Genomic DNA, 10,919 nt, shown 5'->3' on the forward strand with positions numbered 1-10,919 from the left:
TCATAGTGGCAGCCCCTCCGATTCGAATGGTTAAAAGATAATTGTAAAAATTATTTACTATTAATCTGTACTTTGTCCGTCAATATGTTTATTTGGCTTAAACCTAAACTAGCAATGGAAATGTAAAATGATTAATAACACACATCTTGTATGTGTTTCAGCTCTTGCGGTGGTAATATATGGATTTTAATGCTAAAATTAATCCGCATATCAATTAAGGTATATAAATTAATACTTTATTTCTAAAGGTATTAAATCTCATTTAACCATCAGTAAAGCCTCATGCTACAATTATAATTTATGTGTTCTCCAATGCAGAACTTATTTATTTGTTTATTTATTTTTAAAAATGGTCAGTCACATAAAATCGTAATAAATTAACATTTGTGACACAATGTGAGAAAGAAAGTGCAGAGCAGAGAGGGTGTGAAAGTATGAGAGGCCCCATAGGCATATGAAAGCCTAAGATAGCCTTGTGGGAAACCTATCGGGGGGTTATGGGAGTGGGAGATAGCGGTGACGCAGGGGCCGTGAGGGGAGGGGGCAGGGCTTTAAAGCCTCGCTGCTCCTCTTCCTCCCTACCAGACGGTCCTCTATCAGGCTTGGTGGGGGAGGAGGAGCTCTCAGTGAGTGTTTCATAACCAGCCGGTGGTGGTGTGTCTCCTTCCTTCTCAGAAGATCAGAAATGGCAACGATCAGAAGTCTCAGGAAACTGTGCCAGCACGTCCAGCATCAAGTCTGTAGCCTGCACACGTCCGCCTCCAGGTGAGCCGATATTTCCGCCGGGGGAAAAAACCGAGGGAAACTAGTAACACATTCAGTCAGGGCACACAAAGCGCTGCGGTCGAGCACATTTAAAAGCCAGGCTCGATGTGCGTCCTAAGCTCTCCTCAGCACATCGCCTCTCTGTTATGTTTAGCGCACAATGAGGATGAGCATGTTGATTTTTACAAAGCGGGTTTTCTGGGTTTCGCTGTACTAAATGTCCTCGGTTGTATTGGTTCTTCCCATACCGGCATACCGCCTCTTAGCGGTATGCCGGTAACATTGCAGTTGGTTTGGCTGATGAAATCTGGAAGAGCGTTTGCAGATTGGGGGTCTGAAGGAGACAAGTTTCAGCTGGGGACCGAGGTGTTGGGTTGCATGCAAGGAATATTCATGCAGATGTTCGAGCATTAAAGTTAAATAAATATGCTTAATAATAAACCCCAACAATAGAGAATGAATTATCTTTAATCATTTTAGTCAGTACATTTATTTTATACATATTTTAGAAATGCATAAAGACTTGTAAACATGACTATTTTCCATAATACTTAAGGTTAACAGAAGGAACAATCATATATGTAAACTTTTCAGTAAGTAATATCACATGTGCATGAGAAATGTATCTGCACTGCAGTTTGTCAAATGGATCCTAAAGTTTTATTGGTCAATTTCAGGTCAGTTATGTTGCGTTCAGTTTGTGTGAAAAACGGTAGCTTGTCTCTGAGAATAACATCAATGTTCGAAGCCCAAACTTTATTTTAATTTGCAATTTTAAGTTTAATCTGGAACAGTTTTGCTCACAGTAACCCATCCATTATTTTCCGCTTAATCTGGATTGGTTTGTTGAAGCAGCCGCCTCGGCAGAGACCCAGACTTCTCTCTGTCAAGCCACTTGGGCCAGCTCCTCCAGAAGAATCCCAATTATAACCAGAACACACCCTTAAGCCATAAAACAGTAAACCTATGTATACTTTTTGTACACAACTATTTAAAAATCAAAATAAAAAATTGTTTGTGGATGCATATAAAAAAATTGATGAATGGATGAGTATGCATTTCTCTGTTTTAACCAAAATAAATGATTTCCTTAGTAAGCTGTGGGACCTGTTTCTTGCTTTAGCGTGACAATATTCAGTCTTGCAGGCTAAAACGGGTCATGCTGTCTTTCATCAGTTTCATCACACAGATGGTAAATTCACATCCCGTGAAGGAATTTAGTGGGAGCGTCCTGTGTGCAGCCTGACCCCATGTTAAGAAACCGAATCTTGTGGGTCCTGCACATGATCCGAATGATCACAAGATGGATAATGTTAAACCAATGGTGTGTTGGGCACACGTTGCTCCTTAACATCCAAACGTTTCCAAATTTGTCAGCCTTGCATCAAAGCAATCCTGTTGATATGCACGATAAGACGAGAGTCAAGGTGCACAGTATATTTGAATCACGGCGGTCTCTACAACCAACATCATCGATGTGTGCAGGAAGAACTGCATGGAAGCAATGTTTGTTTGGGTGTAATATTTCAGGTGTCCTACATAAAGATGATCCTTTCCAATAATATATTTGACCAGCTGGATAGACTTTCACTGCCTCACATCTGACCTAGACCCTACATGCATGCCAAGATCAAGAAGCTTATGGAAAGAGACCAATAATGGGGGGAAAAGAACCAGAGGGAGAAAATTGTGGGTTAATAATAAATATTGTCACTGCAGTATTTTTCTCTAATTTACAGCCCTACTCAAAACTGGCTATTAAAACTTGAATAAAATCCTGAACAAACTCTAAAAGTGTAGCTGGTGGATAAATGTTTCCCCAAGTCTGTCTCAGGATAGTTTTTGAATGCATCTGAAAGAAGAGTAAAAAGTTTTAAATCTGGAGTGAGAATCCTCTCTGACATCTCGCTGCCCTGCAGTCTCTACTCATTTGCTTCTGGTTGTGATACTTTTTTTTTCCAGGTTTAATTGGTTTTGGCAGAGCAACAGAGGTGGTTACATCACTGATGATGGCTCATTAGTCTCTAGTTATTAGCTGTTTGGTTATGTTTGTTGTTATGTAACGTAGCTGAACCTTGCAGAATTGGGACAAAGTAGTGGGGCAGCAGTGCATAGACCTATAAACGCCGTATGTTGATAACTTTTCAGTTGGAGAGTTGTAGTTGGTAAATTTGGAAGATGGAGCTGATGCATCCCCAAGCTGCACGGCTGAGCGGCGCTCGGGTGTTAAATGTCCTGGTAAATCAAGACCACTTCCAGGAAGTAAGGTTTAAACTGGCACTGAACAGATCAACAGTTGAGATGAAGTGACGCTCCCAGTTTATTTTCCATGACTTCATTACTAATAATAGAAAATAAATGAAATAAATTTCTCCCTCCTCTTCCCCCCCGTTAACGCTTCACTGCGTTTCCCACTGTCAGGGCAGAGGCGGTGGTCATCTCAGGGAGGAAGCTGGCTCGTCAGATCCGGGAAGAAACCCGGGCCGATGTGGATCAGTGGGTCTTGGCCGGCAACAGGAGACCCCACCTGAGTGTCATTCTGGTCGGAGACAACCCAGCCAGTCACTCCTACGTTCTCAACAAGACTCGGGCTGCAGCCGACGTCGGTAAGCGGGGAGAACCATCTCCAAGTGTAAAAATGGTTGGCACAATTTCAACTTTGACTCCTGGCATGAAACCTCTTCAGTCACCATGAGTTTATTTTTTTTAGCCTAATGGCCACAATTTGTTGCACTGTTAATAATTTAAATAAACAAATGTAAATAAAATGTATATTATTCATCATTTGAGGAACTATTGTTTAACAGTTTGTCACCTGCTGATTCCCTGGGACGTACAAGTGATGTAATACAGATGCCCATTTTCTTTTTCAAAACAGGAAGGACAAAAGAATATTGTATTCATGTAGCACAGACATTTATTAATCTTTATCAATCAAGAAATGTCTAGATTTTGCCTGATATAAATATCTGCAGTCTGAGCAATAAATAAAAAGTTTAATCCAATTGGAACTGTGATAGACAAGCTGGAGGAGGACACCATAACTAGAGAGGATCTTGAAATGCTCCAAAGCTAATGTTTCTTTAGCAGGTTGAAAACATTATATGTGTGCACATATTAAAGGAAAAATTATAAGTTAACTGCTATAATGGGAGTGGGTGAAACCGAACTATCCTGAAGTTTGTCTGAATCTGACATGGGGAATAAAATGCCACAGAGGGCTGCAGTATGACTCAGTACAAGTGGACCTAATCAGAATATTATTAAAACTTAATTTTTAAATACTCAGTTTTAGCTCACATGCTGCTCTGTCTTCTCGCCTTTTACTCCCACAGGAATCTCAAGTGAGACAATTCTCAAACACTCGGAGATTAGCGAGGAGGAGTTACTGGATCTAATCTATAAACTCAACACAGACCCTGGTGTGGATGGCCTGCTGGTCCAGCTGCCTCTGCCAGGTATGCTAAGTACGGATCAGACGTGTAGCTATAAGGAGCCCCCTGAGTCAGATTATCTACTTTCCTGTTAGCCAACATGGAGATGTTTGACCTCCTAAGTGTCTTGTATTGTCCAAACTCTAACTTGCCACTGTTTTCTCTCAGAGCACATTGACGAGCGCACGATCTGCAACGCAGTGGCTCCTAACAAGGATGTGGACGGCTTCCACGTAGTCAACGTTGGCCGAATGTGCCTGGATCAGTCCACCATGCTCCCAGCCACTCCCTGGGGAGTCTGGGAAATTATCAAACGCACAGGTAGACAGGACAGGCCCCTAGCTGTTCATGCTACAGTAATAATGGTGTTTTTTATTTTTAATTTTTTTTTTAAAGAAATGTAATAAAATGTAATCATCTATTTTTGCTCCTTCCAGGTATTCCTACCTTTGGGAAGAATGTTGTAGTTGCCGGACGCTCCAAGAATGTGGGCATGCCCATTGCCATGTTACTGCACACAGACGGCCAACATGAGAGGCCTGGAGGTCAGTTGTACATCATCTATGTCTGGATTTCTAAATGTTTACAATTTATGACATGTAAAAGTCTTCACACCCCTTAACTTTTTCCACATTCGGTCACATTAGAACGAGGGATTCAAATGTATTTGAATGGGATTTTGTGTGATAAACAAGCAGTGAACAAAGTGTGATCGATGTTTTTCAGCGTTATCATGATCAAACTTTAGGCTCTGTGTGATGCACAGATTTTAACACCCAGCCTCTGTTCTGAACTGCTGCAGGTGATGCCACAGTCACCATTTCTCACCGTTACACTCCAAAGGAACAGCTCTGCCAGCACACTAAAATAGCCGACATTGTTGTGGCTGCTGCAGGTTTGTCTCCGTTTGCTTTCATCCTAAATCTTCCCGTCATCTCGATTTGCACGTCTCGTCTAATGGCTCTCGACACGGTTTTTAGGAATTCCCAACCTGATCACAGCGGACATGATCAAAGAGGGAGCCGCTGTGATCGATGTCGGAATAAACAGAGTGCAGGACCCTGTCACTGGAAAGAGCAGGCTGGTTGGAGATGTGGATTTTGAAGGTATGGGAGATGACGTTTGATTGGATTTCCGCATGAGCTCACTCCTCCTGTCCCTTTGTTTCATTTGAATTTTTGCTCACTTTCAGCTGTGAAGAAGAAGGCTGGGTTCATCACCCCGGTTCCCGGAGGCGTCGGACCCATGACCGTGGCTATGCTCATGAAGAACACCGTCAAAGCTGCTAAAAGTGTCCTGCAGTTTCCCCCAGAGAGGATCCGTGTGGCTGCCGCATCCTAATGGAGCCACACGGTAAACCTGAGCAACATTGGACACATTCCTCCCAGCACCACCCTCTTGATTTCTTACTTGGAGAGGCGCAGTGAGCTCCACGTTGCACACAGACTGGAAAGATGATTGCTCGGAGGCTTTTCTTTCTGCGTGTCAAGTTCAACCATTTGCAGCCTGTTACACTAACTCATGCAGCTGCGTGTGCTTTGTAACAGTATTTATCATTTTTAATTGTACGTCTTTGATGGTTTTGAAGAGATGTTTCTATTTATTGCTACAGAGACAATATTTTACACATGAATGCAGACTCGTGGCAGTGTATGACTCTAAGCAGGTGAGCAGTGAAGCAGAGTTTTGGTTTAGCCTCACATAAGTGTGTCAAGGGCTATCAGGAACAAGATTGTTTAATAAAATATGAGCTTTAAAGATTCACTATTGCCTTGCAAAAAAAAACTGTGGAATAAATGTTGCATTTTTCTTCTCACATTGCTTCTTCTTGTTGAAAAATATTTTAAGACTGGGGTGACTTTATTAAATGTGACCTGAAATGCTGGACTCACCTGAGACAGAATATCAAACTATGCATCTGGAAATGAGTGAAGTATTCACACCACTTGAACTTTTCACAACATTTTTTTTTTAATGTTTAAAGATGAAATTGACTGGTTTTGAAATGATTGACCAGCACAAAATGTTGAAAATAAATGTGTGACTTTTGCATGAAAACATCAGTACAGGTCATGGATGAAGTTGCACAGAAGTTTAAAGTGGTGAAAAGTTAACACAAGTTTAGTGTTCAGTACATTTTTTTTTGTTTTTTAATTAATCCTTTGAAAAATAAATATCAGTAACAGATGGATCAGAGAAGAGGCCAAAAGGCACATGGTATATCTGGAGGAGCTGCAGAGATCCCTGGTTCAGGTGGGAGAATCTGTTGATAGGACAACAGTTAGTCCAGTATCACACAAACCTGGCTTTTATGTAAAAGTGGTGAGAAGAAATAAAGTCTCCTTTATCACAGCCAATAAGAAAACCAGATTGATCAGAAGACACAAACGTTCTTCTGCAGTGCTAACAGCTGCACCAGCCCCAAATAAAAATATAAGCGGTGTTAATAAATTAAACGAAAAGGCATGACTGGCACAAATACGTATTTTCAGGAATACATTATACCACAAAATTCTCTTAAGGATTATGTCTTTAATAATTATGCTTTCTTAGGTCATTATTTTAAGCGTATTGTCACACTAAAATAAACGTAATTTTAGACTATTAGAGCCTCCAGGCTTGATAATTTAAATAGTTGCCCCAGATTACGTGCGGAAAACCCCCCCATTAGGGTTACACCGTAAGTACTTCCTTGTCGTATTGCGTTGCAAAGATACTTTTAACAATTATATCTGTTATCAAGAATTCATAATTTAATTGAATTTAATTCCATAAGGCAAGTTTTTGAGCTTTGTTGAAGGTTTTTGGAAATTTAAGTAGGAACTAGGAACGGTTCTTGTGTCATGACGCTGAAATTATAGACGAACAAACTTCCGGAAAACGTTTCCTGTAACTCAGCCTTTGTAAACAACTTGTGTTTCCGAAATGAATCGCAGCAGATCATCTGAACGAGTTACTAGGGAGAAAACAACAGAGAAAAAGAAACGCAGACGGTCTTCTTCGTCGTCGTCTTCCTCCTCCTCCTCTTCCAGCAGGAGCAGGTCGGCTAAGAAAATTTCTTCCAAGAAGAAGAGTTCAGGTTGGGACTGCTTTGTTCATTAAAAACCCACCAGAGAGGCTTATGAAGCATCCTGAACATATGTTTCTCCTCAGATGGGAAAGAGCAACAAAAGAGGCGGAGGACGCGATCCTCATCTTCATCATCCACTTCCTCCTCCTCTTCTTCCTCTTCCTCTTCATCCTGCTCAAGTGATGAGAGGAGAAAGAGGAAGAAGAGCAAAGCCAAGAAGAAACTGAAGAAGCAGAAGGCCAAGCTGAAGAAACAGAGGAAAAAGGAGAAAAAGAAGCTGAAGAAAAAGGAGAAGAAGCTGAGAAAGGAGGTGGAGGCGTTGCAGAGACCTCCAGATAAACCTCCATCCTACCTGGAGGCGATGCAGAATGAAGAAGAGGAGGAGGAGGAGGAGCTGGGGCCAGGTGAGTCCTCACACTATGAAGGGTAGAGAAATATATGTACCATGTTCCACAAATCTAAAGCACATATTTGGGGAGATCAGTATGAACATTTCTGAGCAAATAACATAATTTAAGAAGGTGTTCTCAATCTATTCGCTGTTTTCTACCCGTCTCCACACTTCCACTCTTCTCGAACCTGAGCTCCATGGAGCTGAGTTTTTGATCCGTTTAAACGTTTCTTGGTGCGTTGCGTTCCTCAGTCATGACCGACGAGCAGAAGGCCCGGCTCGCCACTAAGAGGCCTCTCACCAAGGAGGAGTACGAGGCCAGGCAGAGCGTGATCCGCAGGGTGGTGGACCCAGAAACGGGAAGAACCAGGTCTGACAAAGGACTGACTCTCATTCAACAATCGTAGGATAAAACTTTCCCAATTTTCAGATGTTCAATCTTCATCCGTCTAGGTTGGTGAGAGGAGAAGGAGAGATCATTGAGGAGATAGTGACCCGAGAGAAACACAAAGACATCAACAAGGTAAACAGAACGTCATCAGTTTTAGGTGAAGGACACATAGCCGCTGTTAGCTGGATGACGAACATCTCTGCTTTGTCTCTTAGCAAGCTACAAAGGGAGACGGGAATGCCTTCCAGAGAAAACTGGGAATGAACAGATAGAAGAAGAACCTCCAGAAGAAAACACAGACTGTTTACTTCCTGCTTGTTTCTGAGTCATTCTGATTCTTTTGAGTATGTGGTTGAGATTTTCACTGTTTATGCTTAGGTTGCAGACGCAGGTTTCTTTATGTTATAGAAACCCGAAGGCATAATTTTATGTTATAACTAATATGAAACACAATAAATCACATTCAAATATTCCATGTATGTTTGTTACTGAACATCCATTTTACATACATATTTCTGGGTTTTTTTTTTGGATTTGGACCATTCTCTCAATTTTTCTAATTGTTTTTTGTTTTGTTTTGTTAAAGGATCCTGACACTTATATTTTTGAAGTGTTCTGAGTCTTATGTATTCAAGTTTTCTGCCTTGGGCATATTTCAGGCTAATCACTCAACCTTTATCATAATGTATTTTTTAAGGCCACTAAACTCTGGCCTGGGAATTATTCAGGGTTTACTTTGGAAAATAAAGTTTGATTTTTTTTCCCCAGGCATCATTCTTTTAGGCAAAAATAAAAAAAAATTCAAACTCACAATCTCTTGAAAAAATGACTGGCAACTTTAAAGCAGAGCACACTGGCAGGCTCTGTAAAAAAAGTATGAAAGCTTTTTACAGAGGATCTTAAATGTAATAATTATTTTATGGTCTATTGTCATTATATCAACACACAAACTTTTGCCTGGGTTGAGGTCAGGGCCATCCCAAAGATTATTGTTATCCCACCTTATCCACATCCTTATTACTGGCTGGAAGATACTGGGAGCCCAGTTTAACATCAACATGGATTTAGTGGGTTGTGAACATGCAGCCATTAGCCTGACAAGATGGGCACCTTCTCGAATAACATTTTAAAATTGTACTAAGAGTTGAACATGGTGGTGGTATCGCCATGCTGAGGGCCTGCTTCACTGCCTCTGGACTACCTCAAAATAAACGTACCATTCGGAAAAAGAAGAGCTGAAGGATGATGCATCTGTCAGGCTCCAAGGATGTGACGTTTATTTATTGCAACTCCCTAAAGAAGAAATATTTCATATGGTCCAGAAAAATACCTGGGGTGGATGACAATGAGTTAAAACAGCGCAACATGGATAAAATAACAAATAAAATAAAATCTTGAAGGAATAAAATAACCGCTGGTCAAAAAGCATTGCTCCTTCATCGCCAACAGTTCCAGACTCTTTCCTCGTTACATGTTGCTCCAATTCAACCAGAGATGTAAAGCTAGTTTGTTGCAAAAGTCACAAGTTAGAACAAGAAATTAGTCGGCACCAAACGTCCTTCATTTGACACATTTCTGTCTGATATTTTAAATAGAAAAAAAGGCCACCATTTGTCAGTGCTTTATATTTTCTTTATACACTCTTCATAAAATCACAAGGGAATGAATAGCATCAAATATAATCCTACAAGATATGTGACCTGTACAATTCTTACATTTGCCAGTTTATCTATAAATAAATAAATATATACAGTCTAACCGTTTGTGACACAGAGCTAGTTTTAGACTGAGCCCAGGTCAAAGGTAGAGACAGACTTCCTAAAAATGAATAAATATGTCACATTAGGTAGTTTTAAGTAGTTCATCTTTAAGGATTGGTGTCCTGTATGCTTTGCATGTTGCGCTGATTCAACCAGAGATGATTTTTAATGAACAGTTGCCCATGGCAGCAGAGGGAAAAACGTGGCTCAAGTACCAGAGTAAACTACAGAACTGCATTTTATCCTGTGCTTGGAGCAGCCGTCTATGAAGCCAGCAAAACATGATTTCATTCATCTCAAATCAACAGTGTTGAACCAGGGGCACTTCTGAGAAATGCAGGACACTCATAATACAGCTGGACACCCTGAATTATTGTCCTCATGCTTTGGAAAAATAACATCTTAATGCTGTCAGCTTCAGCATGAACAGCCTCCTTTCTGGGGCTAAAACCATCAGCTAAAGACAAAAAAGACACACAAAAAAAAGGACAAGCCAGGGTTCAGGTAGTCAGTCTGCCCACAGGTATAAAAACATCCCTGATCTCTGCAGCACTTCCCCTTTACATTGTCTTCATAAAGGCGTTTCATCAAAGAAAGTAACATGGCTGACCTTACTTGGGGCTGTTCATCTCTAGGGATGTTTGTCAGCTCCGTGTTGGATTATGTGTTACAAAAAAAACAATCCAAATATGAGGATTAGCTGGACAAATGTTTCACTGTTCAGTATAATTTCAATCTAGATGAACCTGGGTTTAAATCACAGACGTTTCATTAAACTACGCCGTGCTCTGCTGTGCTGACTGCAAATAGATGCCTCTGTGCTTGAACGACAAAAATCACAACAAAAGCCCCCCCAACTGTGTCCGTAGAAAGAATCCAACCGTAACATCCGACACATTTATCAGGCCAGAGCCACTTTATTGTGAGAAGTCTCCACACTGTAAAATGTGCAACCTGTGCATTTTCTGGCAGCGTGTTCACCTGCTGTGGGAAACCTTTCTGCAGGTTGACGTCTGTAAAATATGTGCCGGGTGGAGGTCAGGGGGCGTGGGGGGGTGACTGATTGTCAGTGCACTGTGTGATGTCTGTTTGATCCAGTGGTGCTTCA

The 10,919-nt window shown here is 41.1% G+C and overlaps 2 protein-coding genes across 2 annotated transcripts; both read left to right on the top strand.

The window, feature by feature from the left end:
- Positions 1-562: 562 nt before the first annotated feature.
- mthfd2 (methylenetetrahydrofolate dehydrogenase (NADP+ dependent) 2, methenyltetrahydrofolate cyclohydrolase) lies at positions 563-5,984 on the top strand. Its single transcript, XM_007572116.2, has 8 exons — positions 563-765; positions 3,187-3,371; positions 4,101-4,223; positions 4,368-4,520; positions 4,637-4,744; positions 5,002-5,094; positions 5,180-5,305; positions 5,392-5,984. The coding sequence occupies exons 1-8, from the start codon at positions 686-688 to the stop codon at positions 5,538-5,540; spliced, it is 1,017 nt and encodes a 338-aa protein (XP_007572178.1). The 5' UTR covers positions 563-685; the 3' UTR covers positions 5,541-5,984.
- A 1,048-nt stretch (positions 5,985-7,032) lies between these two features.
- arl6ip4 (ADP-ribosylation factor-like 6 interacting protein 4) lies at positions 7,033-10,280 on the top strand. The gene is made up of 5 exons (XM_007572117.2): positions 7,033-7,278; positions 7,353-7,673; positions 7,913-8,030; positions 8,114-8,183; positions 8,267-10,280. The coding sequence occupies exons 1-5, from the start codon at positions 7,125-7,127 to the stop codon at positions 8,321-8,323; spliced, it is 720 nt and encodes a 239-aa protein (XP_007572179.1). The 5' UTR covers positions 7,033-7,124; the 3' UTR covers positions 8,324-10,280.
- The last annotated feature ends 639 nt before the right edge of the window (positions 10,281-10,919 follow it).

This window comes from Poecilia formosa, unplaced genomic scaffold (assembly GCF_000485575.1).
Source record: "Poecilia formosa unplaced genomic scaffold, Poecilia_formosa-5.1.2 Scaffold295, whole genome shotgun sequence".
In the NCBI taxonomy this organism is placed as follows: domain Eukaryota; kingdom Metazoa; phylum Chordata; class Actinopteri; order Cyprinodontiformes; family Poeciliidae; genus Poecilia; species Poecilia formosa.

Coding starts and splice junctions, on each gene's coding strand:
- mthfd2 (XM_007572116.2), top strand. CDS start 686: ATGGCAACGATCAGAAGTCTCAGGAAACTGTGCCAGCACGTCCAGCAT. Junction 766..3,186: donor CTGCACACGTCCGCCTCCAG/GTGAGCCGATAT, acceptor TCCCACTGTCAG/GGCAGAGGCGGTGGTCATCT. Junction 5,095..5,179: donor CATTGTTGTGGCTGCTGCAG/GTTTGTCTCCGT, acceptor CACGGTTTTTAG/GAATTCCCAACCTGATCACA.
- arl6ip4 (XM_007572117.2), top strand. CDS start 7,125: ATGAATCGCAGCAGATCATCTGAACGAGTTACTAGGGAGAAAACAACA. Junction 7,279..7,352: donor TTCCAAGAAGAAGAGTTCAG/GTTGGGACTGCT, acceptor GTTTCTCCTCAG/ATGGGAAAGAGCAACAAAAG. Junction 8,031..8,113: donor CCAGAAACGGGAAGAACCAG/GTCTGACAAAGG, acceptor TCATCCGTCTAG/GTTGGTGAGAGGAGAAGGAG.